Raw genomic sequence first — 25,386 nt, forward strand, 5'->3', positions numbered from 1 at the left:
CTATTGCATGATGTAGATATGGACAAGGTACTTTCTACAGACGCTACCTTTAATTCACTCCCACGATAAAGATACATGAATCGCTGAATGATACACGTAGATATGGATCTTCCAGACCATTTCCGAGATCTAAGTGTGGCCGGCCGTCTGAGCATTCAGATCATTGTGATCTCACAAGACTCTGATGATCTGAGTACAGATCCAAATGCCGATGACTCGTTCTATCTTTGAATAATCATCGACAGTCACACCAGTTTCAAAAAATCACTGATGGTGCACTCTGGGATATCAACCTTCTAGATGCGAATTCTGATAATATTTATCTCGTACACATTCTTAATGATTCGATGGACCTGGGTCTGATCGATGTCCCGTATCATTTATAATTTCGCTGAATATCGAGGACATCAAGAGTATCCATCAGATCAAGCTGTACACTGCCTGTACAGATCGCGATACCTCCACTAATATTCCCTGAGAACTAGCATTGGAAGACTGCGGCACAGGGGGGACTTGGCTAAAACCGTCGGCAATCTCATGCAGCGGGAATTATCCCTGTGCCTCGTCAACTGACGACGATCATCAGATGCGAGTAACCGGAAGTATCTGTATCTGTCCCGGGTACTTAGCAAGCATGCGACCATCTATCGATTTCATAGTGCGCAATTACAGTCTGAGGGTGTCGGTCCGAGGGAAGGACGTCATGTCTTTCTCAGCGGGGAATATCTTGCGGGGCGGTATGATTATCCATGAAAACAAGCGCCACATATGGTACTAGGGTCACGGGTGTGCCATGAGGCAGAAATACATTTGAAAACCTACATAAAGCGTGGGGTGAGGATATGATAGAAGTGATCTCCAGTGCGCGCCATATCGTCGAGCTCCCATTGCCAGATCAATGAACAATCACCCCTCATAAAACTGGGGGCCCGTGCGGGCTACATGTAATTGTCCACCAACGTGTGCTGCGCCCGGATCAGTCGCGACGAAACATTGGCCTGAAAAGGTCAGTGAGACGAATACACGGTCGTTAACTTTGTACCCTGTTTATGTGTTGTTATAATCTACAGATGGTCAATAGATAAAAGCCGCCGTGACGAAGAAGCACTCGTACCGCGCATCCTAATACTATAGAAGACGTGGAGTCTTCCACGCTCTACATCAACTCTACATCGGTAGTATCATAGCGTCGGTGGAGCCACGGGTTATCAATAGCAAGGTACGAGATGTTGGACTGGAACAAATGCAAGTTTGCTTGCGATCCGTTTCCACGACCTTGAACGCTTTTCCTAGATGTGCCACAAGATCCGCGAGGTACTGTGTCTGTTATGGTCAGATTTGACGAGTGATGTAAAACTAACGCATTGGACCCGAAATCCGTGGAAGTTGGGTCTGATGTGCGCCCAACATGTCGCTTGCTCACTCGCGTAGTCCGATTTGGGTTTCTTGAAGGACCTTTGTCTTTTGGAAAGTATTCAAGGGGTTTGTTGTAATCGACATCGACAGATACGGGTGAGAACAAGGACACGAATCCGGTTTCAAGATAAACGCACCGAGTTGCGATCTTGTACCTGGTCGTTCAAGAGTCAAGACAAATCGGTAGGATCAAATGCTGGAAACGTTGTGTTGAAAATGAGCAACATCTATTAGTGTTCGAGAACCGACGGAGTATCATACCCGTCTATCTTGCAGCTTTTAAGAGTGGAGATCGTCAGTGAGGTCCGGTGGGTGGTCCAACCAGTGGGAGGCTCACGTCGAGATAGGGTGTTCGAGGCTCCATCCCGTCTTGCAAGGTGAGGGCCATAATTCGTGATGACGCAGAAAAGACAAGGTTCTGACTGGACTGGTGGCCATCTCGTGTATGACTTACACTAGCAGTATGAGGCAAGTGATTACAACTACTTTCCATAGTCTCGTGCTGGTCAACTGGTAAGCCAGTCACAACTGATACATGACCAGAAAAAGATAACTGACAAATAAAAGTTGAAAGTGATGGAGTATAGAAGAAACGTATACTCCATTACTCCCAACTTTCGCAGGCGGCAGGAGGTACTTAGTCTCCGATAGGCAGACCAAATAGAATGCATTAGGCATTAGACAAGTCATAGTGCAGCGGCGACTCGCGAGGTTATTTAGATCATTTGATTTTCCAAACACGTGACCGACGCCTCGTACGTCTCTCTTCATTGAAAACATCATTGCCTTCGATTGTTGGCTGACCGACGTATGGAAACCAACGTTCAACAAGCACTCACTGCGAGAGTGTCTGGGAGACTGAGGCCACTGGAAATCAGGATCCCACCAATGAACCTATTCCTGGAAACGAACTTAGCAGCAGCAGCATATTCTTCGATACTCACTGATTCGTCGAAACCATAAGCTCCAGGTTGCCAATATGTATCTCTCACACTGGTATGGACGTGGATAACACTCGCATACTAACCGCTAGATAACTAGACGAGTGCCCATTCCATCTATGATAATGAAACTTCGGATTTTGCCTGTCTAGCAGATTCAAAGAAAACTTCAAGGAAATTCTTGTGGTGCCACTTGTTGATTTTGGAAGGTCAGTGTATAAGTGTTGATTGCTTTCGGTGCCTGCTAGCTAATTTCATGCAGCCTGCGTCAGGACTATTGAATGTTTAGTAGCGCGGGCAGTGAGTAGGCATTCGATGTTGGAGTTCCCATGCTGCTTGACATGCCTGTTGGTTAAGGTGTATCGGCGTTATGCTACGTGCGGTTCAGGCGCGAGGGAGATTACTTCCCCCTGTTCCTGTCCCTCACATTCAGAAGTAACTGAATGCCACCTCTAGTCAATCCGAGAACCATAAAAAGAAAGATCATGAATGAATAATCAAACAGTCAATCGCCCAAGTCGCCATCTACATTCAACTCACTTTTCGACCACTTTATATCGGTACGTTGTGTGCGCGCAGACTAGTGGTGTTGTACTTTGCTGACCGTCACGTCACATTCTTAGACTCAGAACCTATATATCCCCAAGTTCGAACATGCCTGGATCTGAGGTGAGGAGCTTGATTTTGAACGCCAGCCGTCCGGTCATGACCGATCCATCATTCTCCCCTTCCATCATTATCAATCAGAAAGAGTGAGCCTGGTCCTAATGTGGATTGCTTTTGCTAAGACATCTCGCGATGTAGGGCGATTACAAACGTTTCACAGGAAGATTGTGAACGCAAGGGTTCCGTCGGAGACGGCCCGCCTGCAGAAGTGCCAAAAGTAGGCCTAGAAGACTTTCCCAACGCAGTTTCCGCTTCAGTCGGCCTTTTCTCTGAGACGGACAGCTGTCTCAGGCTCACCACCACTGACGGTCACAATGGCATTGGGTTGGCTTCTGGCATCGGAGAGGGATTCGTCTTGGCGGGAGGAACACTGGGGTATAGTTCTTGGGACGTATTGATGTCAGACAAGAGCTCATTCGTCATCGCCGCCGCCAATGTTGACGGTCTGGTGGTTACCTTCATGGCCAATGGCTCGGCTCAGGCCGTCTTCGTTGGCGGTGGGATTGGCGAGGATATTTCCGGAGGCTATGGCTATGTTTTCACCTGGGCATGAGTACTGTAGGTTCGTCGCTTTACTCTTGTAGCCCTCCTGGAAAGGTGCTGACTACAGTGCCCCTAACACATAGGTTCAAGGATACCAAGATAGTTTTTTATCACGTCAGTCCTTGCTCGCAATGGCTGGGATGATGTTCCCTCTCGGTTATTGAAATACTAGCAAAGCTGCTGCGAAAAAAATTATTTGAACACACGAGGTTACATCATGAGGATTCACTTCAACGCTGAATCACACTGTTAACATTCTTGACCAATGATCATTGTGTCTGTTAGACACAAATGGTATGGGTGGTCGTGATCGATGGTGATTGTGCCCAGCATGCTTCCCGACGATCGTGCTCTCTGGTAGCCACAAGAAACTCACACATTTTGCGTTCCCTCAGTCATTTTGCGACTGACTTGTTCTGAATGGCATGACACTGTCAGCAGAAACATGTATTTATTCCGGATGTTAAACATTCGTTATCGAGCGAGTGCCAAAACGTATACCGCATATGCATTGCCAACTTCTGCAAATTCTGGTCAGACTAATGTCCATGCACTCAAGTCAGTGTCTCGATGAGATTAAAGTGACCTCGAATCAACTTTGCATGAACTCGAACATTGTGTTTCCCACATTCTAGTCTATCGAGGTTAACCCGACGTCCAGGTGGTGCAGTCTTCCGTCAAATGACCTGGGCAGGCTTGCAGTTCCCGTCGTAGTTGGTTGCTGAAGACTTACTGCGATGAGCGCCAGGATACACGAGATCAATATCCTCCGTCTTTGTGAATGTATCTGTAAAATGGCTGTCAATGAGAAAGTAGTAACAAGGCCATGTGCAGGAATTGCCTACCTAAACATGGATGTCAGTGTTGGTGTGACACCTGACTTAGAGAGTACTGCACTGTTGGTCTTGAATGCAATGGTACCTGAGTTTCGCTCAGGCAAGTAGTTGTCCACCAGCGTGTGCTGCGCCCATCATTGGTCCCTGAAAAACTTACTGAGATGAATACACGGTCGCCAACTTTGTACCGTGTTTGTGTGTCGTTATGATCTGTAGATGGTGAATCGATAAAAGCCGCTGTGACGAAGAAGAAGCACTTGTACCGCGCATGCTATAGAGGAGATAGAGTCTGCCACGGTGGTATCATAGCGTCGGTAAAACCTGAGCGCTGCGCTATCAAAAACAAGGTACGACATGTTGGATTAGAACAAATGCAAGTTTGCTTTGGGATGCGCTTCCACGACCTTGAACGCCTTTCTTGTGCCACAAGATCGGCGAGGTACTACTGCGTCCGTTATGGTCAGATTTGACGAGTGATGGAAAACTGACGTATTGGACCCGAAATCCGTGGACGTGGAGTCTTCCGGAGGTTTATGTGCGCCCAACACGTCACTTGCGTGGTCCATTTGGGGCTTCTTGAAGGACATTCGTATTTTGGAAGGTGTCCAAGGGGTTTGCTGGAATCGACATCGACAAATACGGGAATGAGAACAAGGACACGAATCCAATTTCAAGACAGCGCAGCGAGTTATGATCTTGTACCTGGCTGTTCAAGAGTCAAGACGAATCGGCCGGCCGGATCCCACGGCAGAAACCTTATGCTGAAAACGAGCAACATCTGTCAGCGCTCAAGCTTCAAGAACGACACTATACCATACCCATTCCTCTCGCGGCTCTTAAGAGTGGAGATCGTCAGTGAGGTACGGTGGGTGGACTGACTAGGAGGCTTGCGTCGAGACAAGTTGTTCTATCTCGTCTTGCCAGGTGACAGCCATGGTATGTGATGACGTAGATAAAACAAAGGTCTGACCAGACTGGCATCCCGTGTACGATGCAAGCGATTGACAACTACTTTCTACACCCGTTTTCCACAGAGCTCGTCCTGGCCACTCGGTCACAACATACATGACCAGAAAAAGATGACTGATAAAAGTTGCAAGTTATGAAGTACAGCAGAACGTATATGTACTCCAGTACCCCCGAATTTTGCAGGCAGCAGGAGTAGTCTCCCGTAGGCAGACCAAACAGAACGTATCGGTGAGTTCATGAATATTAATCATATGTAGTTTACTTTGGTGTGCTGAGGATTTGTGATTTTCCAACACGTGACCAACGCGTCGAGTTGGCAAGCACGCACAAATAACTTGTCATAAATATGGCGGTACTTCCTAAATTCGTCTCCGTCGAATATCTTACCAGCGAACTTTACATCTGACGATATTCAGCCATCATGATTTCCATCACTTACGTCGGCAAACGCGTGGCTATCACTGGGTTCTTGTCGGTTTATTTCTTTCGAGAAACCGTCGTACGACCTACTGTTCAGCTGAGGTCCGACCCGAAGGTTTCCGCCAGCCTGGTCGTGTCGGAATTTTGCATTTCAACGATCACTCTCGTTCTGGCCGCCAACTACGCCGCACGAAAGTTCTTAAGCATGAACAGCGGTACCTTCACCGGCGACAACGCTACCGGCGGTATCCCCACTGCTCCCAGTCCTCGCCCGCCCGCACATGTAGCCCTAGTACCCAATGGCTGCGAATCCTCGAAAGTATTAAAAACCGATAATCCATGCACGATCGAGTCACCAATTTCATCCTCGCCTTCCTTTCAGCAGTCTTCATCATTTCAGTCATCGTCATCTGTATCAACGACTCGTCTCCTCATTCTCGATTTGCCACTCAATTCCAAATGTAACCGCCTATCAATAACTTCCAATACTACCCTCGTCGCCCACGACGACGACATTTTCTCAGACGAAGCCTCGTGGATCAAAGACATGAAGTTGTCTGATGACAAGAGGACTTTCCATGAGGTACGGAGCGTCATACCCTAGACATGCGTTGGCTAACATTTTTTTCGCATATAGGAATATGCTACCGCACACCCTACGCACGCTCAAGACGAGCACAACGTCGACACACTACCCCCATTTGTACCACTCCATACATTCTCGCCACTTGTATCAACGCCTCTCGATTTCCCCACCTTCGCCTCCAATGCTACTCTCGTGGTACACGACTACGATTTCCTCTCTGACGAAGCCGAGTACACCAAGGCCATTGAGTTGCCTGGTGATGCGGCCGAAGGGACTTTCCACGAGGTACAAGCACACCCTACGCTCGACAAGCACGAACACAAAATCGACACCCTACCCCCATTTTTCTCATTCCCCACATCCTCGTTACCTGTATTTCAACCCACGTCTCTCGATTTGCCGATCATCACCTCGACCTGTAACCACGAACCAGCATGCACTACGCCCGACAAACACGAACACCACGGTGACTTCGACATCCTATCCGCGACAACGACAACTATCGATATTAACTATGGACCCTCACCTACGAATACTAACCCTGATACTGACCTGCCCCTTCTTGGACCCACGAATCCTACTAACGCATTGGCTCAGAAGCCGAAGGTTACCCACCTCCGAAGTGACCAGAAGTTCCTCCCAGACAAAATCAGGTCCGCCAGACAACAAAAGGTACGTACCTGTTCATCGCTAGACTATGGCACTCATCATTGTTTATAGCGCAAGCCTCGAGCTTCCCGACTGACTACTGCCCGCGACAGCATTGTGCGTTCTCGCCACAGGCGCCACGCCAACAAGCTCGGTCAGTCATTTTGTCGTCACGTTCCTATTGCTCATTGACTCAGTACAACTAGTACATCACCTCGTGCACATTTGCGAACGGATTCGCGTCGACCACGCAGCCCTCATCGACACCTGGGTTGCTGGCATGGCAGAGGTGGGGCTCAGCTCGCTGCTGACCGGACACCGTGCGACGTTGCCAGCATCACCGCCCTCTCCTATAGTGGACGAGGTTTCCGCTCCAGAGCCCGGTTCACGCATGAAGGTCCGCCTTGCATCACTTCGCCAGCGAACGCATGCGGTCGCAGCAGCAGTTCCGGCTACCACCGCCACCACCATCACATCTTCATTGTCCTGGCAACGCACCAGTTCTACTGCACTCCGACATCAGAAGTCCCGCCCATACAAGCTCAGGGTTTTCTCACAGCAAAAGGTACGAAGATGCTCATCGCTAGACTACGCCACTCATCTCGTTTATAGCGCAAACCTCGAGCTTGTTACCTGAATGCTGCCCGCGATAGCATTGCACGTTCTCGCCTCCGGCGACACGCCAAAAGGATCGGTAAGTCAATTTCTCGTAACGTTCATGTTGCTTGTTGACTTCAGTACAACTAGTCTGTCACCTCACCCACGTGTGCGAACGAATTCGCGTCGACCAAGCAGCCCTCCTCGACAACTGGGTTACTGGCATGGCGGCGGCGGGGCTTACCTCGGTGTTGACCGGACACTACCCCACGTCGCCAGGATCACCGCCTCCTCCTAGGGTTGACATGATTTCAACTCCAGAGCCTGGTTCACGAATCAAGGCCCGCCTCGCACGGTTGCACCACTTCTCCAGCGAACGCATACGGTCGCAGCAGCAATTCCAGCCGCCGCCACCACCATCACCACCACCAATTCATTACTCTGGCAACGCATGTCTTGACATCTTTACGAATCACTATTTTACGCCTGCCGCCTTCACCACAGGCCACGAGAGCCGAAAGGAAGAATACGCCACGACGCCATCATGACCATTTCACGACTCTCAAGACACCATAACTGACGCTATCCGAAGGAGACGACACTGAAGACTGAGAACACGACAACTGCCACGACGTTATCAGAAGACGATTTTCAAGACACCACGACGCTATCCAAAGGCGACGACTTCATGACACTCAAGAACACGCTACGAAGCCATCAGAACACCATTTCACGACACTTACGACTTCACGACACTTACGACTGACGACACTAATCACAATGGTCCACGTTATTGGGAACGCGATATTCCCTCACAACTCTAGCGAGGCGGGATTCGATCCGCTTTCAAGGTGCAACACCACGTCCTTGGTTGCTGGAGTCGATGTACAGAGAACTGATTGACCTCGTCCGGTGGAACCGCTTTGCTTATATCTACGTTACCTGTTTCCCTAGCTTGAGCCGCCTGCTCTGCACATTTTTGTATTTCATCTCTCATGTTTTGTTGCTCGTATTATCTTTTGTTGCTCGCATCTCTTGTATTGAATCATATCATCATTCCGAGTCCACATGTGCAGGCATCCGGCGTACAAGGCAACTCGACAGTAAAATATGACGAGCTGGTTCTCGTAGAGTTTGACGGCATCTTACCCAAACCCACCCTGAGGACGTCAGCAAATGGAAGGACGATGCAGTACAATGACCGATGTCGATGACTGGATGAACGATTGAACAATGTTATCTTGTTACATAAGCGATAACTACAGTGAATTCGTCAAGTACTTCATCAAGTACTGAGAAGTACTGTCAGTAATGTCTTCCATAGGCCCACAAATTCCAGCACATCTTCTAACCGTCACGTCAACCGAGGATTCTGATGAAGAGGATGATTACACCCCGGCTCTGCCACCCGACCTTGCTGCTGCCCGCACAGCTGGACCTTCGTTGCCCTCAAAGAGTGAATCGAATTCCCCACCTCCGAAACGACAATACGTAGGGTCATCATTACCTCGCTCACAAGCTCCTTACGATGATGACTCGGATTCAGATGTTGGACCTCAACCACTTCCGGCTGCTTATGCTTCGCGAGTAGAAGGAAAGTCGGGTGTGGAAGAGTTCTTGGAGAGGGAGGAAAGGAGAAGGAAGCTCCAAGAAGAAGCGAGCAAGCCGAAAAAGCTTCAGCGGGAGGAGTGGATGCTTGTACCTCCAAAAAGTGGGGATTTATTGGCGTGTACGTTTCACCAAAGACGCGGTTCTCTAAATTCTGTACTCATCAATGTCACATAGCACTCGACCCTACGAAAGCTAGGCCTCGTCAATTCGCACGCAGTTCTGCACCAACGCGGGATACTGTTGGATCTTCCCTTTGGACCGAGACACCTGCGGAGAAACAGCAACGCCTTGCTGACGAAGTTGCTGGACGGAAACGACGGGCAACAAATACTGAACCAGAGGAAGATTCGCATGAAGCAGCTAAGCGACGGCGACGGGATGAGGAGATTCGTAGAGGGGTTGAAGAGCACACGGTATGTTTTTTGTTGTTCGCCAGTGTCATAGAATCTAATGCACTATTTGCTAGCGCAAGGCTCGTGGTTCGGCCCTTGTCGAGAAACATATAGAGCGAGAAAAAGAGGAAGAGAAGCACAAGCAGAGTGAACCATCTGTGATATGGGACCATGAACGCGATATGTCTCTGGGCGGACGGCTTATGGACGACAAACAGAGGAAAAAAATGCTTCTCGATGCCAAAGGACTCGGAGAGCGTTTCGGTAGTGGGCGCAGTGGAGGATTTCTGTGACTTCCTGACACTGCCAAAGACGCTGGAACTCCATCAAGTCTTTGTCGTGGACTATCGCTTCACGTGAGTTCTACCGATTTTCTGATTTGTGGTATGTTTTCCTTGTATGATATGTCTTATGTCGATATCTATAGTGTCATACAGTGCACGTTTTTACTGTGAAGACCTTTGGCACGAATCTACTCAAATAATCTACAACCTCGGTAGTCGAATTCTCTCATCGACCTTGCACAGCCCGTCGCTATCAACACTTTCCTGTCCAAAGTTGACCGATTGTGATCCGCTGGATCAACCGAAGTGTCGTTACTAAATCTGCTATCTAGGTTAGAATCGATCACCTCCCGTGCGTCACATACTCGAGCGATAAGTCACGGTGATATGAGACACATGCATAAGCAATATCATGCAGGTAGTTCCTTGCTCTATCGCACATGCGAAGGTGTTCTTAGACCGTGGGTCCGAGGCAATTGCGTGACAGCTCCAGCCATCGTTTTCATTATGTGTACCAGAGGAACCTTCAACTTACGTGATGGATATTCAGACCAGACAAAAAGTTCATACTTTGGCGAGTTTCAGTTGTGAAACTGGAAGCCCGTTGCATTTGCATTCTGTTAAGCCCTGGAGCCGACTCGGATATATGAAAGATCTCGAGCCTCGAGGCCCAGAATGCCGTTGACAATGACAGGCTCACTCAGCCTCATTGTCGAACAAGGACCCTATCGACCAACTTTAACGACAGTCAGGAGAGCAGAATTTCTACTCACAGGATAGTGGGTATATCAGTGCCAAGACAACCAAAGGGCCATGAGCCATATCGATGATCAAAGGGTCCAACGGAACCTAGCTGCCGATCTGCACCAGTAGACTCCGCGGAACCTAGCCGTCGATCTGCACTACTTAGTAGACTCCGACTTCACAAAGTACCCGCTTACACGTCAGCACCATGGCAAGAGACTTACGAAAGGGCAATGATTCGGGTCCTTGTCGAACGAGATAAATAGTGCGACCGTTGCTGATATTTTATGAGTCTTACACCCTCTCCAACTTGACGGTCTCCAAAGGTGTCTTTCAACCTAGCACAAGCCTAAAGCAGTTCGTGACCACATGGTGGATTGGAAGTCGCAGGAAGAGGTCGAGAAGGATTTTTGTGCGTATCGATTGTCCATATTCATGTGCAGTGCTTTCGCTGATCCGTACATAGCGATCTTCATAAAATTGATGCATGCCCTCCTCGGCCTATATGTGTGAGCAGAACCCGTTGCAGGTTTGAATGATTATGATATAACAGACCGCTCAGATGGGAGTTCTTTGTCTCTCTAGACTTCGACTGGGCAGTCTTGACAGGCAAGAAGAAGTTCCATTGGCCAATGGTAAGGATATTCTTCTGGTGTTTCGCTGAAATACATTTCCTGACCTGGCATCCATCAGATATTCTACTTTGCTGGCCGGTATCTTCTTCTGTCTGCAATGGTCGGAATGTAGGTGTGCTATGTTCTTGTTTCGCTCTTTCACTCACTCCTCACTTAGTGCCGTAGGACTGGATACACCAAGGTACGTTAGCGCAGGAGGGACATCAATTCTCGTTCCTCTGTGAACAATTCTTGTTTCCCGTCAGGGAAATCAACTGTCGGGCACTGTATGCCTTTAATCAGGTCAATTTTTGTCAGAGGAGGAAGATTGTTATTGATCATTATTCAGCTAGCTGGTGATGCAGCAGTCGGACTCGCGAGCATCAACCTTTCTCTCCGAACGTGAGTCAAAGAATGGTCATGCCTTATGCCTGCCTCATGCTGGTCATAGGGTAGCTATTTGGGCGCATAACAAGTGGATCATTATTCTCCTGATACTGATCATCATCGGGCATTGGTCACTGATCCTGCAAGGTATCTCGCTTTCACAGGATGCGCGGACCTTACCGACCGGGCATTTCTACAGGTCTTCTCCTGACTGCCGTCTGGGTTCCCGGTGTCGGTTGTCAAATCATGCACAGCAATACCACCATCCTTGCTGCAACTTTTATTTATTCGATGTGTTTCGACTTTGTGGTCATGTGTCTTTCAGCATACAAGCTCGCCTGGATACCCATGCGGAGGGGTACGAACGGCGCACGTACTAAACTCGTCGGGATGTTGTTCTCTGACGGGTTAATATACTTTTTCATTACGTATGTCTGTTCCACCTTCCAGCTGTCAGAAACACAAACCTTACTGTTTCAGGTTTGTGGTTAACTTGATTGCCACCACGTTCATGATACTCCACTTGAATACCATCACGAGTATCATTTTCAATGTCCCAGCTGCTGTTGCTTCAACGGTGCGCCAAGCTCGAAGTCACCTACATTCATTTCTTGCAACCGTTGAATATAGATCGTGGCATCTCGTGTTGTCAGGCGACTGAACAACTTCCAGCTTTCAGGACCGGAGCTGTTGTAAGTGTATCTACCATGTAAACGGACAAATCGACACTGCTAAAACGTTGCTTCTTTTGCAGCTTGTCTGAGCGAAACTCAAGTATTGCATTCAAGGCCAACAGTGCAGTACTTTCCAGGTCAGGTGTCGTACCCATCGCCCCTGACATCCAGGTTGAGGTGGGCAATAAGCGCACGTAGCCTTTGTATTTCCTCATCAACAACCAGTCTATAGATGAATACATTCACACACGTGGAGAATATTGACCTGGAGCGGTATTCTGGCGCCCATTGTAGCAAGTCTTCAGCAGACAGCTACGATGGGGATTGCAAGCCTGTCCAGGTCATTTGATTACCTGGATGTTAGGTTGCCTTCGATAGAATACGATGTACCAAACATCTCCGAATCAAAGCAAAGTTAGTTCGAGGTCCCTTCACTTCATCGGCGACACTAACTCGAACGTATGGACACTAGTTGGACAGAAGAGGTCGGTAATGCATACGCGTGACTCTGGATACGATGCATCAGTTGCGATGTATCATGCCCTGCCTTGACTGTCCGTGATGCGTTGTGGAAGGTGCGGGAGCCTCGGAGAGGATGCAGGAGGTGCGGGATGTACCAAAGAGGTGGGAAGGCAATCTGTCTACATACTACTCTAATTTCACAAAGCATACGCTTACACGACCTGCTCGATAACGAATTTACTTCATGTTGGATAAACTCGGATGGATTATTCACAATATACTCGTCATCTACTCTACTAATTTCTGTTAACACATGCCATTCAGAATATGTCCGACGCAAAACAACCGAGGCAACGTAGAATGTGTGAGCTCCCTGTGGCTACCTGCGAGCGCGATGATCGGGAAGCATGCTTGGCATAATCACCATTAATCACGAGTACTCACGGCAGTTGCGTCTAGCAAACACAATACGCACTCTTGACGTTATTTTAGCGTTGAAGAGAATCCTTGTCGAATGTTCAAATAACTTCGCAGTGGTTTTGCTAGGACTTCACCAATAACAGAGGGAACAGAATATGTATTATTATTCCAACCACCGCGAGTCAGGATTGACGTGATGAATTCAGAAAACTATTCTATATTCTTGAGCCTATTGGTTCGCGGTACTGTAGTCAGCATCTTTCTGGAAGAGCTCCGGGAGCAACTTGAATGCAATGAACGTACAGTACTATCATTCCCAGGCGAATTGGCCGTAGCCCGCGAGCACACTCTTGCCAGTCCCACCAGAAGAGAAGGCAGCCTTAGGGGAGCCATGGACAAGGAAGGTAATCGTAACAGTGTCATCACCGTCGGCGATGACGTATGTATTCGTGTCTGACTCCAATTCGTCCCAAGAGGAGTACCCCAGCATTCCTTTAGTCAGGTCGAGTGCCCCTCTGACGTTAAGCGACCACCCACCGCCACTGTGGCCGTCAGTGGTTTTGACAACGAGACGGGTAATGAGATCGCCGGCGAGAATGTTGGCTGAAGCAGTAACTACGTTGGGAAAGTCTTCTGGGCCTACTTTCGGCACTTCTGCAGGCGGTGCAGGCTGACCGCCGATGGAGCCCTCGCATTCACAGTCTTCTTGTGAAACGTTTGTAATCACCCTACACAGCGAGATGTCTCAGCGAAAGCAATCCACGTTAGGGTCAGGCTCACTCAGTCTGATTGATGATGATGGCCCAAGGGGAGAATGAAGGACCAATCAATCATGACCGGACGGCTGGCGTTAAAATCAAAGCTCCTCACCTCAAATTCAGGCATGTTCTGAATCAGGGATGTATAGGTTATCTAAGAACGTGACGGTCAGCAAAGTACAACACTACTAGTCCATGCACACACGACGTACCAATAGAAAGTGGCTATCGAAAAGTGAGTTGAAGCTAGATGGCGACTTGGGTAATTGAATGTTCAATCATTCATTCACGATCCCTCTTTTATGGTTCTCAGATGGGCCGGAAGTGGGCATTCATGCCTGAAGGTGAGGTACAGGGACAGGGGGAAGTAATCTCCCTCACGCCTGAACCGGACGCAACATAACGCCGATGCACTGTGACCGAGAGGCACGTCAAGCAGCATGGGAACCCCGAGATCTTCCCACTCACCCGCATTCCTAAACCTTCGATGGTCCTTACATCTGCAGACGCAGGTTGCATAGATTTAACTATGAAACATTGAAAGCAATTGACACTTGCACTGATCTTCAAGACGTGGCACAACAATGAATTACCTGGAAGTTGCCCAGTTCCAATGGTAGTTTGAATCTACTGGACAGGCAGAATGCGAAGCTTCATGGAATGGGTATTCGTCTAGTTGTCAAGCGTTTAGTAGTATGCGAGTAGTAGCCGTCACGGTCAGACTCCATGATAGTGCATGAGATATATAGGAACCTCTCATGCTGCAGTTTATGATTTCCACGAATCGATTGTCGAAGCACGTGCTGCATTTTGTCGTAAAGCTGGTAATGAACACACAGGGAGAATACGAGTTGGACGGGGGAATGAGTAAATCATAAGAGATAAGTGAATGAATGGGGGTCAAATCACTATTGGTACGAAAAGCATAGACGTGGTTTGATACGTAAATCACAAAGAGGGACAAAGCAAGGTGTTGGAGTAGTACTACAAAGGGGATTGCTGTACAACCAACAATATTAATGAAAGTTAATGATGGCTGCTTTGTTAGTAAGGAACCGGTTACCGACTCATTATAAAGCTAAGTAGCTCTTGATGCTTGCGCAGAAATTCGATTACCTCTCCGCAAATTGAGAATGTCAGAGATCGCGGGTCCTGCAGCTATTGCACTGGCATCATTATGTCCTGACGACGTAAATTTCCTTCGGTCGCTCCCCAAGGCAGAACTTCATGCTCATCTTAACGGATCTATCCCCATCAAAACAATACTGGAACTTGCCCAGCAGTACTCACCTCCTTCCAGCGCACAGGCTATTGAGAACAAAGCTATCGCAGACACTATCGATAAACTCAAGTCTGGAGTCTCCTTGAACGAAATATCTGACTTTTTCTTGTTGTTCCCCGCCATCTACGCGTTGACCTCGACTCCGAAAGCTGTTACGATCGCTACGCGTGCAGTCCTCCAGTCGTTCCTGAACCCCGCGGGTGATGGCGTGGAACAACCACAATGCACGTACCTCGAACTGCGGACAACACCTCGCTGCACGACGCATATGATGCGAGAGACGTACCTCTCAGCCGTGCTTGATGAAGTAGAGATGTATCCTGCCACTAAAGCCGCCCTGATCGTGTCCATCGATCGTCGCATGGGTGACTCGGATATTGAAGAATGCATCAATCTTGCCATTGAGTTGAAGAACAGGGGCAGAAGAGTCGTTGGCATCGATGTATGCGGGGATCCGCGGAGTGGCAATATGAAGCTTTTCACTGATCATATCTTACGAGCCAAGGGAGCTGGCCTTGGACTGACTGTGCACATTGCAGAGGTTTGTGATCTTTAGTCTGATGCTTATGACTCAGTGATCATCTTCGAATATTCAGACTACAGAGAATACAGTGGATGATTGCCTGACGCTCCTTGGTTGGCGTCCAGATCGACTCGGGCACGCGACATTCCTTTCGGATGAACTCAAGGCTTTTGTGTTTGCGGATATCCCGCAACCAGGGGATTATGACTCGTTGCCCGACTGTACTCCGAGCGCAACAAACACTCACGCAGTCAGAAATCCCTATCCGAGTCGCCATGCACGCATTCAATTGCGAGCTGCGATCGAGGCTATCGAAGAGGTACTCAAAGAAGGGGGGCCACCCGATAGATGGGATAGGAAAGGACGGTACCAGCCATGCATCGAGATATGCTTGAGTTCCAATCTTCTGTAGGACCAAAACATTAACTCTGCGAGCTATAGAACCCAACCTCTCTTCCAGATGCAAAACTGTAGCTTCCCTCGACGCGCATCATATTCGCTATTATCTGAAAAACGACCATCCTATCGTCATCTGTGTACGCAGGCTATCTTGCATGTCATATATTCTTTCGCCTCACGTTTTTCATTTGAATAGACCGACGACACACTCCCTTTCCGAACGTCTTGCCTTGGAGAGTATGCTTTGCTTCTTGCGCAGCCTCCGCTAGGCCTTGGCTTGAGCAGAGACGATGTAGCTAGAGTGGCACAGATGGGCATGGATGCTGCATTTTTGAGACCCCGTGATTGAATTAGATTCCAGTCCCGGGTACGAAGTCGAAATTAGATGAAGTACGACTCTAGAATACCAGTACTACATATGACCATGTCACAAGGCAGGACGGCACATGACTCGCGGTGTGTTTTCATCTGATCTATGAAGAACAACCATGCTACGTATTATGGTTAATGTTGTACCAGGTATCAACTTTGTAGTTTGACCAGAAGAAGTTGGCAATGCATATTATAACGCTAGTACGGATCCCCCCTTTTGGCAGACCTAATGCATTCATCCTAGTCAACTGACGCGATGAATTCAAAAGACTATCTTGGTATCCTTGAACCTGTGCGTTGTAGTCAGCATCTTTCTGGGAGGGCTCCAAGAATAAAGCGACGAACATATAGTACTCATTCCCAGGTGAAATCATTGCCATAGCCTCCGGACACATCCTCGCCTATTCCACTGCCAACGAAGACAGCCTCAGAAGAGCCATTGATCATGAAGGTAACCACAAGAGCGTCAACAGTGGCGACAATGGCGAATGAATTTGCGCCTGACGTCAATACCTCCCAAGAGTTGTACCCCAGCAATCCTCCGGTTACGTCAAGTCCCTCTCCGACGCCAAAGGCCCACCCTTTGCCACTGTGACCGTCAGTGGTAGTGAGACTGAGACGGGTGGCGACAATAAGGCTGATAATACTGGCCGAAGCAGGAATGACGTTGGGAAAGTGTTCTAGGCCTACTTTCGGCACTTCTCCAGGCAGTGGAGGTGGCGTTGGAGTCGGTGGAGGCGGAGGAGGCGGCGGAGGAGGAGGCGGCGGAGGAGGCGGCGGAGGAGGCGTGACGCCGCCGCTGGGAACCTCGCGTTCACCGTCTTGTTGTGAAACTTTCGTAATCGCCCTACAAAATGAGATGTCTCAGCAGAAGCAATCGACGTTAGGGTCAGGCTCACTCTGTCTGCTTGATGATGATGGAAGGGGAGAATGACGGTTCGATTAATCATGATGGGACGGCTGGCGTCCAAATCAAAGCTCCTCACCTGAAGTTCAGGCATATTCTGAATTGAAGACGCGTAGGTTATCTAAAAACGTGACGGTCAGCAAAGTACTACAACACTACTAGTCCATGCACACACGACGTACCGATAGAAAGTGGCTATCGAAAAGCGAGTTGAAGCTAGATGGCAACTTCAAGTTGAGTGGTTGATTGTTTAATCATTCATTCATGATCCCTCTTTTATGGCTCTCAGATTCGTCAGAAGTGGGCATTCATGCCTGAAGGTGAGGGGTAGGGGAAGGGGGAAGTGACCCCTCTCCCACCTGAACCGTAGCCGAGAGGCATGGGAAGCAGCATGGGAACTCTGAGATCTACTACTCACTCACCTGCACTACTAAATCTTCAATAGTCCTGACATGTACAGACGCAGCCAGTTGCCAATAGTAGTTTGAATCTGCTGGAAAAGCGGAATCTGAAGCTTCATCATCATGGATGGAATGGGCATTCGTGTAGTTGTCTAGCGGTTCAAGTATGCGAGCAGTCACCGCCGCGTCCATGAATCGAATATCGAAGAACGTGCGTGCTGCATTCGCTGCATGTTATTTGGGTGCACACTTAGGAAACTGATACTACGTTCGTTTCTAGGAATAGATTCGTTGGCATCAGGCTGCCAATTCCCAGCTGCCTCGATCTCTTGCAGTAAGTACCTGCATCAGCAAATCACTTTGCCTCTGTGGGCTCTGTACAGCTCTGCACAGAAGGGACCAAGCTGTGGCCAGCCATTTTTTGGTGGTGGGAAAAAAAAGTGTTTTGCTGATGTGTTGATTCGGAACGCTGAGGCCTGAGGACCTGAGGTGTGTAACGATGAATCCGATGATTCTGATGCAAGACGGCGGCATAGGTTGATAGTAAAGACCGTGACGAGTCTCTGACAATTTGGCGTGTGGCCCACTAGTGTTGAAGCCTGAGGCATGAGCGTCAATATTAATAGTTTCTTGCGATCCGTGTGGCGGTGTCGGACGTAGAACGCTCTAGGCCTTCCGTATTCGAATTTCGGAGGAATTGTTTTCAACAAGATATTTCAATGTGCTTTTGACCAACTTTCGACAAGCTTTCGACCTATGTATAAGGTCAGGGCGTGCCAAGCTAAGCTGACAGCCTTGGAAGTGGCAGCCGGGCTAGGTGGGAACATCCTCTCTTAACTTAGGGTGTACCGACTTACTAGTCCACATTTTAGGAATCGGAGAAGAGCTCAGTCCGGCGCAAGGCTCTAGCCTCTAGGGTCTGCGCCAATTGGGATCCATTGACATCACCCTGTGTTCCTTGGATATCTAGTGTCGAGTCATAGACACATCCTGGGCCAGCTACCACTGTCGATTGTGTACGTGATAGGACATCCTCGCGAATTATAGCAAATTACACGAACGTCACGCGTGACCCGTCAGAACTGACTCTATGATAGATCTTTGAAGTTTGAAATTCGCTCGCCTCTCCGGAGATTTGGTCGTGGACCGTCCGCGGCGGCGACTGCTCGTATACTTGAACCGTCAGGCAACTACACAAATGCCCATTCCATCCATAAGCTTTTGATTCTGCTTGTCCAGCAGATTCAAACTACCATTGGCAACTGGGCAACTTGAAGGTAATTGTCGTGCCACGTTTCGAAGATCACTGTAAGTGTTGGTTGTTTTCCATGTTTCCTAGCTAATCTCATGTAACCTGCGTCTGTACATGTCAGGACTATTGAAGATTTAGTAGCGCAGGTGAGTGGGTAGATCTCGGAGTTCCTATGCTGCTTCCTATGCCTCTCGGCTACGGTCTATCGGTGCTATGTAACTTGCGGTTCAGGTGGGAGAGGTGTTACTTCCCCCTTGCCCTGTCCCTCACCTTCAGGCATGAATACCCACTTCTGGCGAATCTGAGAGCCATAAAAGAGGGATCATGAATGAATGATTAAACAGTTAACCACCCAACTTGAAGTTGCCATCTAGCTTCAACTCGCTTTTCGACAGCCACTTTCTATCGGTACGTCGTGTGTGCATGGACTAATAGTGTTGCAGTACTTTGCTGACTGTCACGTTTTTAGATAACCTACGCATCTCCAATTCAGAATATGCCTGAACTTCAGGTGAGGAGGTTTGATTTGAACGCCAGCCGTCCCGTCATGATTAATATTCTCCTCTTCTATCATCGTCAAGCAGACAGAGTGAGCCTGACCCTAACATCGATTGCTTCCGCTGAGACATCTCATTGTGTAGGGCGATTACAAAAGTTTCACAACAAGACGGTGAATGCGAGGTTCCCGGCGGCGGAGTCACGCCTCCTCCGCCTCCTCCGCATCCACCGACTCCTCCATCGCCTCCACCGACTCCTCCACCGCCTCCACCGCCTAGAGAAGTGCCGAAAGTAGGCCTAGAACACTTTCCCAACGTAATCCCTGCTTCGGCCAGCATTATCAGCCCTCTTGTCGCCACCCGTCTCAGTCTCATCACCACTGACGGTCACAATGGCAGTGGGTGGGCCTTTGGCGTCGGAGAGGGACTTGACGTAACCGGAGGAATGCTGGGGTACAGCTCTTGGGAGGTATTGACGTCAGGCGCGAATTCATTCGCCGTTGTCGCCACTGTTGACGCTCTTGTGGTTACCTTCATGATCAATGGCTCCCCTCAAGCTGTCTTCGTTGGCGGTGGGATAGGCGAGGATGTGTCCGGAGGCTATGGCAATGATTTCACCTGGGAATGAGTACTATATGTTCGTCGCTTTACTCTTGAGCTCTTCTGGACATATGCTGACTACAGTACCCCCCACAAATAGGTTCAACTATGCCAAGATATTTGATCTCGTCACGTTGCTTCTTATTTGTAGTGGGTAGAACACATACTATGCAAATCCTTCCTTTTAGTTATCGGTGAGGCACTACCAAAACACTGCTGCGATTGAACATGCTGAGGTTACATCACGATGATCCGACGAGGGTTTCCCTTCGACGCCGGAATTTACCGTTAACAGTATTTATGGTTCTAGTGCGCAGCCTCCGCTAGGCCTTGGCTTGGGAAGAGGCGATTGAGAGTCGCGCACGTCGCAGATGGGCATGGATGTTGCATTGTTGAGACCTCGTGATCGAACTAGATTTCAGTCTCATACGAGGATGGATCCTGACTCCAGAATACCTGGTAGTCACTATGGTCATGTCACAACGCAGGAACCAGGGCACCTAATTCTGGTCTGACGACTACATGCATACCTGCGCGACCCTTGTGAAATGCGATAGAAGACGAGTGTTTCACTTTCAATTCTAGGTGGTCTTCTGGTGCCGCTTTACCAGGTTATATCGTACATGGGCCTTCCGCTTTCCTCGATGTGCTCGTCAGCATAAGAAGCATATCAAAATGTTTGGTCATTCCCGTCGTTTGGTTGAAGTAAGATGTCCTATGTATGTGACAATGAAAGGAAAAATAATACAGCGATGCAGCAGACAGTGGGCCATGAAATAAAGAAAAATTAGATTCCTCGTCCACCCGTTACCTCCAGCGTGTGGCCAGTCACATACGATGCAAGCGGTGACGCAAGGCTAAAAGACCATCTGTTAACTAACCTCTAAAGATGGAAGCAGAAACGTACAAAAGCATGCCTGCGGCCGCCTCATCAGCGGTAGCGCCTCTCTGCAGAGGAATGTCCACGGAAGCTTTAACATCCGAACCAGAACGCTTATTTGCTCCGGGAATGCCCAGTGCAACCTTCTTACCGTCAATCTCAATCGTTTCACCGGCCTCTTTGGCCGCGGTCAACCTATATCCTGTCAGACGCGGTAACAATAAAATTCGGTGTATCATACCGAGTATGGACAAGGCCGAATGCAATGGTATTCGCACGGACACCAAATGGTCCCCACTCTTTCGCAATAGTCTTGGTGAGACCTACGACAGCAGACTTGGCAGCGGCGTAGTTTGCTTGGCCGACATTTCCATGCAGACCGGATGTTGAAGAGACGTTAATGATAGAACGGTTTTCCGGGGTATCGCTCTGCAAGCTTGTTATTGCACGAGAGCGACTGAACCAAGTACGTTTGAACGAACCTTGATTCGGAAATAAGGTGCAGCAGCACGGATGAGGCGGAAAGGTGCACGGACGTGAATTTTCATGATGATGTCGTATGTCTCATCTGGCATGGTGTGAATCATCTTGTCGTGTGTGAAACCAGCTACCATCGTATGTCAGAATGGAAGGTACTTCGTGACCACCTCGAGCGTACTGACCGTTGTTCACGATGTGATGTATCTTGCCATACTGCCTGGAATACGATCAGAAATGAGATCGCTCGTATAACGGAACAGCACCGACTTCACAGTTGCATCCACGATTGTTTTCGGAAAGTCGTCTGCGCCGACATCTCCTACGACGGATATTGCGTCACCACCTGCAGCTTTGATCTCTTCCACTACAGCCGCAGCCTTCTTAGCGTCAATACTGAGCGGAACAATAAATTAGACATGAAATTTGTAGGACTGGGACCTATTCGGGACTCACTCGCTAACCACGACTTTTGCGCCCTCCTTTGCAAACAGCAGGGCGGCGCTGCGTCCGATACCCTACAAAATCACATGTTCAATGATATTATCCTCCCCTAAGGACAAATCCCTCACTTGTCCGCCGCCTAATCGATGTGACGTGGCAACGTTAATGTCTAGCAACACAGCATTAATCATGAGAGAACACAAACTCACCAGTAATGATAGCTACTTCTCCAGAGAGGAGTCCGCGTCCATGTGCATTACTGAGGTGACCAGAAACTTGTGCTAGACGGCTTGCCATGATTTCGTTGGGAGGTGATTCTCAGTGAGTTCGACTTATGGGTGCGAATTTGAACTCTTATCCTTCGGCTCGGCTATAACCGTCCCGGAAGAAAACAGACTATTAATTATTCACGTTCACGCAGTTCGCGAGCCCGGCTCCATCGCCGATGTTGTTGTGAATCATGATGACATGAATCAGCAGCATGAGATTTCACATGTCTTGTAGTTGGTACTTCCAAATTTCGGGAGAAGCAATCAACGAGCCTGATCTTTCGAATCACATAACCATATACATAACAGTACGTCAAGAACTATCGATGTAGAATACCGTACCAGTAACACAGCAATACACCTCCGTGCAAACTGACCTGAACAACACATTCGTACAACATCGAGCCTAAGTATTTGCTATCACTTGCATGTTACGTGTATCATGCATTGCATCGTACATGTGTCAAAACACGGGTCCAGCCAGATGATCGTCTTGTACTCATAAATCATAGCTCATCCGTGTCTCCTTGCCGTCTCCGTTTAGGCGGGCGTTGCTGGGTTGCGGATGCAGATACAGAAGTTTTAGCTGGGGTAGGGTTGGCTGCTCCTCTTTGCGCGTGCCTCGCTGCTCTCGCAGATGACCCATTGACCAGACCCATGAAAAGCGCGTCTGCATCAGCTTTAGGATCCCATATCCCATCCATCTCTATATTAGCGAGTCTGCCAAGATGGCGCTCTGCTTTCAACAGCAGAGCCTCTCGTTCCTCCTCTGTCACAGTATCCGCACGCATAGCTCGAAGAGTCCGTGCGATATACTGACAGGCGGTATACTTTCGCATACTATGTTCTAGTTCTGAGGCTGGCGTTGCGTGAGGAGTAGGGAGATGAATAACTTCGTCAAGTTCTTCGCGAATGTCCTCGAGTTGCTCGTCCCGTCGTTTGAGGTTACGCTGGAGTCTTGCAACCTCCTTTTCCTGTGCTTCCAAAGCAGACTTGAGCCGTGCAATCTCCTCTTCAGCATGGTCCAATTCGCTTGCGAAGACAACCGGAATCTCGTCGAATTCGTCCGTTGGTCCACAATCGACTCCACGTAGTGTAACAATTGTAGGTGCTGGATTAACTTCTGGGATTATTGGTGCTGGATTAACGTCTGGAATTGTTGGTGGGGGAATTGGAGACTGTACTTGAATCTCTCTGGCGGGTGGGAGGCACTCTGCGACGGAGGCGGATAATGACCCAGGAAGACTGGGCGCTTGTCCGACGGATGGTGCGTCGTGCGTCGTGACGTGAGAGCCTCGGGGAATGACAGGCGTATCGTGCACAGGAATTACCTGTGGCGGATCTGGCTCAGCCAGACGGGTTGGTTTTTCAGGTCCCCGGGCGAGAGCAGGAAGTTTGATTTTTAAGCCGGTAGGAACGTTGTGAGGTGGCCGCGGTAGCGAGCATGAGGGGACTGAATTTTGAACGGTATCAGTAGGGGGGCGGGGTAGGTTCGAGTCTCAAGAAAGGGACAGAAACGGCCTGCGAGGGGCCCGATTCTTCCAAATGCTTCTTGGCTGGCACACGTCCAGGTGCGGACCTGCGTGCCATTCTACGAATGTTCTTTTCGGTGCTACTCCTCCATAGCTTGCCGGATGGTGGGAGCTTCAGAGGAGAGGCTTCCACCTGTCGTACGAGCTCCTCAACCTGCTCAACTGTCAGCTGAAGCACTTCAGCCGACTTTTCAATTTGAAACTGGCGTTTTCGTGGACATGGTTTGGCCCTTGAACGTGCACATGGCATGCAACGCAACGATCCCGGTTGCGGTGCACCGTAGCATTTGCGTGATTGTGACACGCACGCCGCACACTGCAAAGCGGAAAAACATAGAGCTGTGAACTGAGGCTAAATTTGAAATCGGAAGGAACGACATACGGCAGGCTGTTTTTCAACCCAGTCCACGATAATGTCCACTGGCCATATCCTCTGCCAGGTCTCACGGAGTTTTGCCATCAACTCTGCCTTGTCCAAGACAGATGTTGTCTTATCTTCCAATAGTTCATCAACTTCTCGTTCCTCGTCTACTCCCATTACATCCATACTTTCATCATAATATCCACTTTCCGTCGCAGTTGTGGGCATGAGAGAAGTGTCTTGCGGTAATCAGCGTCTAGGCGGGATATGTGTGAGGCGAAGCCGTGAAGGCAAGTCAGGCGGTTTCTTGTCACGTGTCAGCGGCATGTTCGGGTCACACTTGCGGCTTGCCACTCCACACTAAACTTTGGTTGCTTTTGCATTTTATAGCAACTGATTTCATGACTTGCAAAAACACAGTGCTACTAGTCGCCCCGATGCCATGAAGCTCTACTGGTACCGCCAGTAGGCCCATCAGGACGTTTCCGCAAGCAACTTTTGCCAACGTTTATTGGGAACAGCATCAGGGACGATCAGTCTGAATGAGGAAAATTACTACAAGACCATCATGAACCGGACACAGGCCTTTCTCCGCGTTGTGGGAGGTTGTGGGGCACCGAGTGGAAGGACTCTTGTTCATTTCAAAGGCAGCGGGCTCTGGCACGCATACACGCGTCCCCTGTGGGGCTCATCTTGGAGGGCAGTATGCTTATCTTTCAACGGACAGCGCATGATGAGATCATGCCGCATTATTTCATCTAGGGTAGATCTTACGTGGAACGATGATATTGGTGCATACACGGCGCAGTGTATGCTCGTCATGAGTCATGAGTCATGACATGGACAAGCCCATCCATCCATATATATATATATATACGCGTCCATAACAAAGAAGGAACGTCCATTTTCCTTCTATCTGGTCTGACTACAGGAGATAGATTGCCAAAGCTGCGAGCCTCAGGTCCAGTTTTCATCTTGTCAAATCGAATTCCTCGCTATTGCCTTCTATTGACCGTTCTGATTGCCGCGCTCTTCTGTCTCGCTCTTCTGTCTCGCTCCTCCCCGCCGCGACTGAAATCTGGTTCCCTGTGAGTGTCTCTGAGCTCCTTGGTGCGGTTCTCTTATCCTGCTTTAACGAATTCAGCGGTCTCTTATTAGACTATATTTGATAGATGTCGATACATCTTGTGAGCGTCCAATTTCCTTTACTATATCGATACGA

The 25,386-nt window shown here is 48.9% G+C and overlaps 10 protein-coding genes across 10 annotated transcripts; 6 read left to right on the top strand and 4 right to left on the bottom strand.

Moving 5' to 3' along the window:
- Window positions 1-2,491: 2,491 nt before the first annotated feature.
- EDB91DRAFT_1129944 (uncharacterized protein) lies at window positions 2,492-3,823 on the top strand. Its single transcript, XM_041318586.1, has 6 exons — window positions 2,492-2,566; window positions 2,620-2,917; window positions 2,981-3,026; window positions 3,105-3,109; window positions 3,162-3,585; window positions 3,650-3,823. The coding sequence occupies exons 2-5, from the start codon at window positions 2,847-2,849 to the stop codon at window positions 3,574-3,576; spliced, it is 537 nt and encodes a 178-aa protein (XP_041177832.1). The 5' UTR covers window positions 2,492-2,566; window positions 2,620-2,846; the 3' UTR covers window positions 3,577-3,585; window positions 3,650-3,823.
- A 1,713-nt stretch (window positions 3,824-5,536) lies between these two features.
- EDB91DRAFT_319229 (uncharacterized protein) lies at window positions 5,537-8,131 on the top strand. Its single transcript, XM_041326845.1, has 5 exons — window positions 5,537-6,374; window positions 6,429-7,049; window positions 7,098-7,179; window positions 7,232-7,590; window positions 7,638-8,131. Exons 1-5 carry the CDS (start codon window positions 5,793-5,795, stop codon window positions 7,755-7,757), a joined length of 1,764 nt encoding a protein of 587 aa, XP_041177833.1. The 5' UTR covers window positions 5,537-5,792; the 3' UTR covers window positions 7,758-8,131.
- An 805-nt stretch (window positions 8,132-8,936) lies between these two features.
- Window positions 8,937-9,918, top strand: EDB91DRAFT_1026366 (uncharacterized protein; the record flags this gene model as incomplete). The annotated part of the gene is made up of 3 exons (XM_041312644.1): window positions 8,937-9,351; window positions 9,408-9,646; window positions 9,700-9,918. Coding segments are annotated over 3 exons (873 nt in total), but the record flags the coding sequence as incomplete, so codon positions are not given.
- Window positions 9,919-11,095: 1,177 nt separating this feature from the next.
- EDB91DRAFT_1129973 (uncharacterized protein) lies at window positions 11,096-13,090 on the top strand. Its single transcript, XM_041318587.1, has 13 exons — window positions 11,096-11,162; window positions 11,216-11,288; window positions 11,347-11,396; window positions 11,446-11,469; window positions 11,534-11,570; window positions 11,617-11,669; window positions 11,719-11,801; window positions 11,854-12,082; window positions 12,135-12,231; window positions 12,285-12,346; window positions 12,409-12,505; window positions 12,561-12,742; window positions 12,801-13,090. The coding sequence occupies exons 1-12, from the start codon at window positions 11,137-11,139 to the stop codon at window positions 12,675-12,677; spliced, it is 948 nt and encodes a 315-aa protein (XP_041177835.1). The 5' UTR covers window positions 11,096-11,136; the 3' UTR covers window positions 12,678-12,742; window positions 12,801-13,090.
- Window positions 13,091-13,313: 223 nt separating this feature from the next.
- On the bottom strand, window positions 13,314-14,095 carry EDB91DRAFT_1336244 (uncharacterized protein; the record flags this gene model as incomplete). The annotated part of the gene is made up of 3 exons (XM_041325528.1): window positions 13,314-13,439; window positions 13,514-13,938; window positions 14,034-14,095. 2 exons carry the CDS (start codon window positions 14,093-14,095, stop codon window positions 13,521-13,523), a joined length of 480 nt encoding a protein of 159 aa, XP_041177836.1. The 3' UTR covers window positions 13,314-13,439; window positions 13,514-13,520.
- Window positions 14,096-14,993: 898 nt separating this feature from the next.
- Window positions 14,994-16,592, top strand: EDB91DRAFT_319329 (Metallo-dependent hydrolase). Its single transcript, XM_041326846.1, has 4 exons — window positions 14,994-15,791; window positions 15,847-16,181; window positions 16,234-16,309; window positions 16,369-16,592. Exons 1-4 carry the CDS (start codon window positions 15,102-15,104, stop codon window positions 16,519-16,521), a joined length of 1,254 nt encoding a protein of 417 aa, XP_041177837.1. The 5' UTR covers window positions 14,994-15,101; the 3' UTR covers window positions 16,522-16,592.
- Window positions 16,593-16,680: 88 nt separating this feature from the next.
- On the bottom strand, window positions 16,681-17,902 carry EDB91DRAFT_319378 (uncharacterized protein). The gene is made up of 5 exons (XM_041326847.1): window positions 17,634-17,902; window positions 17,531-17,572; window positions 17,444-17,451; window positions 16,798-17,391; window positions 16,681-16,770 (listed from the first exon to the last, which is right to left on the bottom strand). The coding sequence occupies exons 2-4, from the start codon at window positions 17,543-17,545 to the stop codon at window positions 16,899-16,901; spliced, it is 516 nt and encodes a 171-aa protein (XP_041177838.1). The 5' UTR covers window positions 17,546-17,572; window positions 17,634-17,902; the 3' UTR covers window positions 16,681-16,770; window positions 16,798-16,898.
- A 706-nt stretch (window positions 17,903-18,608) lies between these two features.
- EDB91DRAFT_1336247 (uncharacterized protein) lies at window positions 18,609-20,419 on the top strand (the record flags this gene model as incomplete). The annotated part of the gene is made up of 9 exons (XM_041325529.1): window positions 18,609-18,669; window positions 18,823-18,868; window positions 19,092-19,160; window positions 19,226-19,250; window positions 19,468-19,512; window positions 19,574-19,615; window positions 19,689-19,693; window positions 19,746-20,238; window positions 20,302-20,419. The coding sequence occupies 8 exons, from the start codon at window positions 18,609-18,611 to the stop codon at window positions 20,227-20,229; spliced, it is 777 nt and encodes a 258-aa protein (XP_041177839.1). The 3' UTR covers window positions 20,230-20,238; window positions 20,302-20,419.
- Window positions 20,420-20,580: 161 nt separating this feature from the next.
- EDB91DRAFT_1129994 (uncharacterized protein) lies at window positions 20,581-22,381 on the bottom strand. The gene is made up of 9 exons (XM_041318588.1): window positions 22,212-22,381; window positions 22,131-22,141; window positions 22,015-22,076; window positions 21,829-21,954; window positions 21,744-21,778; window positions 21,564-21,688; window positions 21,323-21,510; window positions 21,109-21,276; window positions 20,581-21,058 (listed from the first exon to the last, which is right to left on the bottom strand). Exons 1-9 carry the CDS (start codon window positions 22,297-22,299, stop codon window positions 20,989-20,991), a joined length of 873 nt encoding a protein of 290 aa, XP_041177840.1. The 5' UTR covers window positions 22,300-22,381; the 3' UTR covers window positions 20,581-20,988.
- Window positions 22,382-22,393: 12 nt separating this feature from the next.
- Window positions 22,394-24,664, bottom strand: EDB91DRAFT_1129995 (uncharacterized protein). Its single transcript, XM_041318589.1, has 4 exons — window positions 24,555-24,664; window positions 24,186-24,454; window positions 23,837-24,119; window positions 22,394-23,769 (listed from the first exon to the last, which is right to left on the bottom strand). Exons 2-4 carry the CDS (start codon window positions 24,390-24,392, stop codon window positions 22,778-22,780), a joined length of 1,482 nt encoding a protein of 493 aa, XP_041177841.1. The 5' UTR covers window positions 24,393-24,454; window positions 24,555-24,664; the 3' UTR covers window positions 22,394-22,777.
- Between the last annotated feature and the right edge of the window lie 722 nt (window positions 24,665-25,386).

The sequence above is a fragment of the Suillus paluster genome, assembly GCF_016628075.1.
Source record: "Suillus paluster strain FC165 chromosome Unknown EDB91scaffold_22, whole genome shotgun sequence".
Classification (NCBI taxonomy): domain Eukaryota; kingdom Fungi; phylum Basidiomycota; class Agaricomycetes; order Boletales; family Suillaceae; genus Suillus; species Suillus paluster.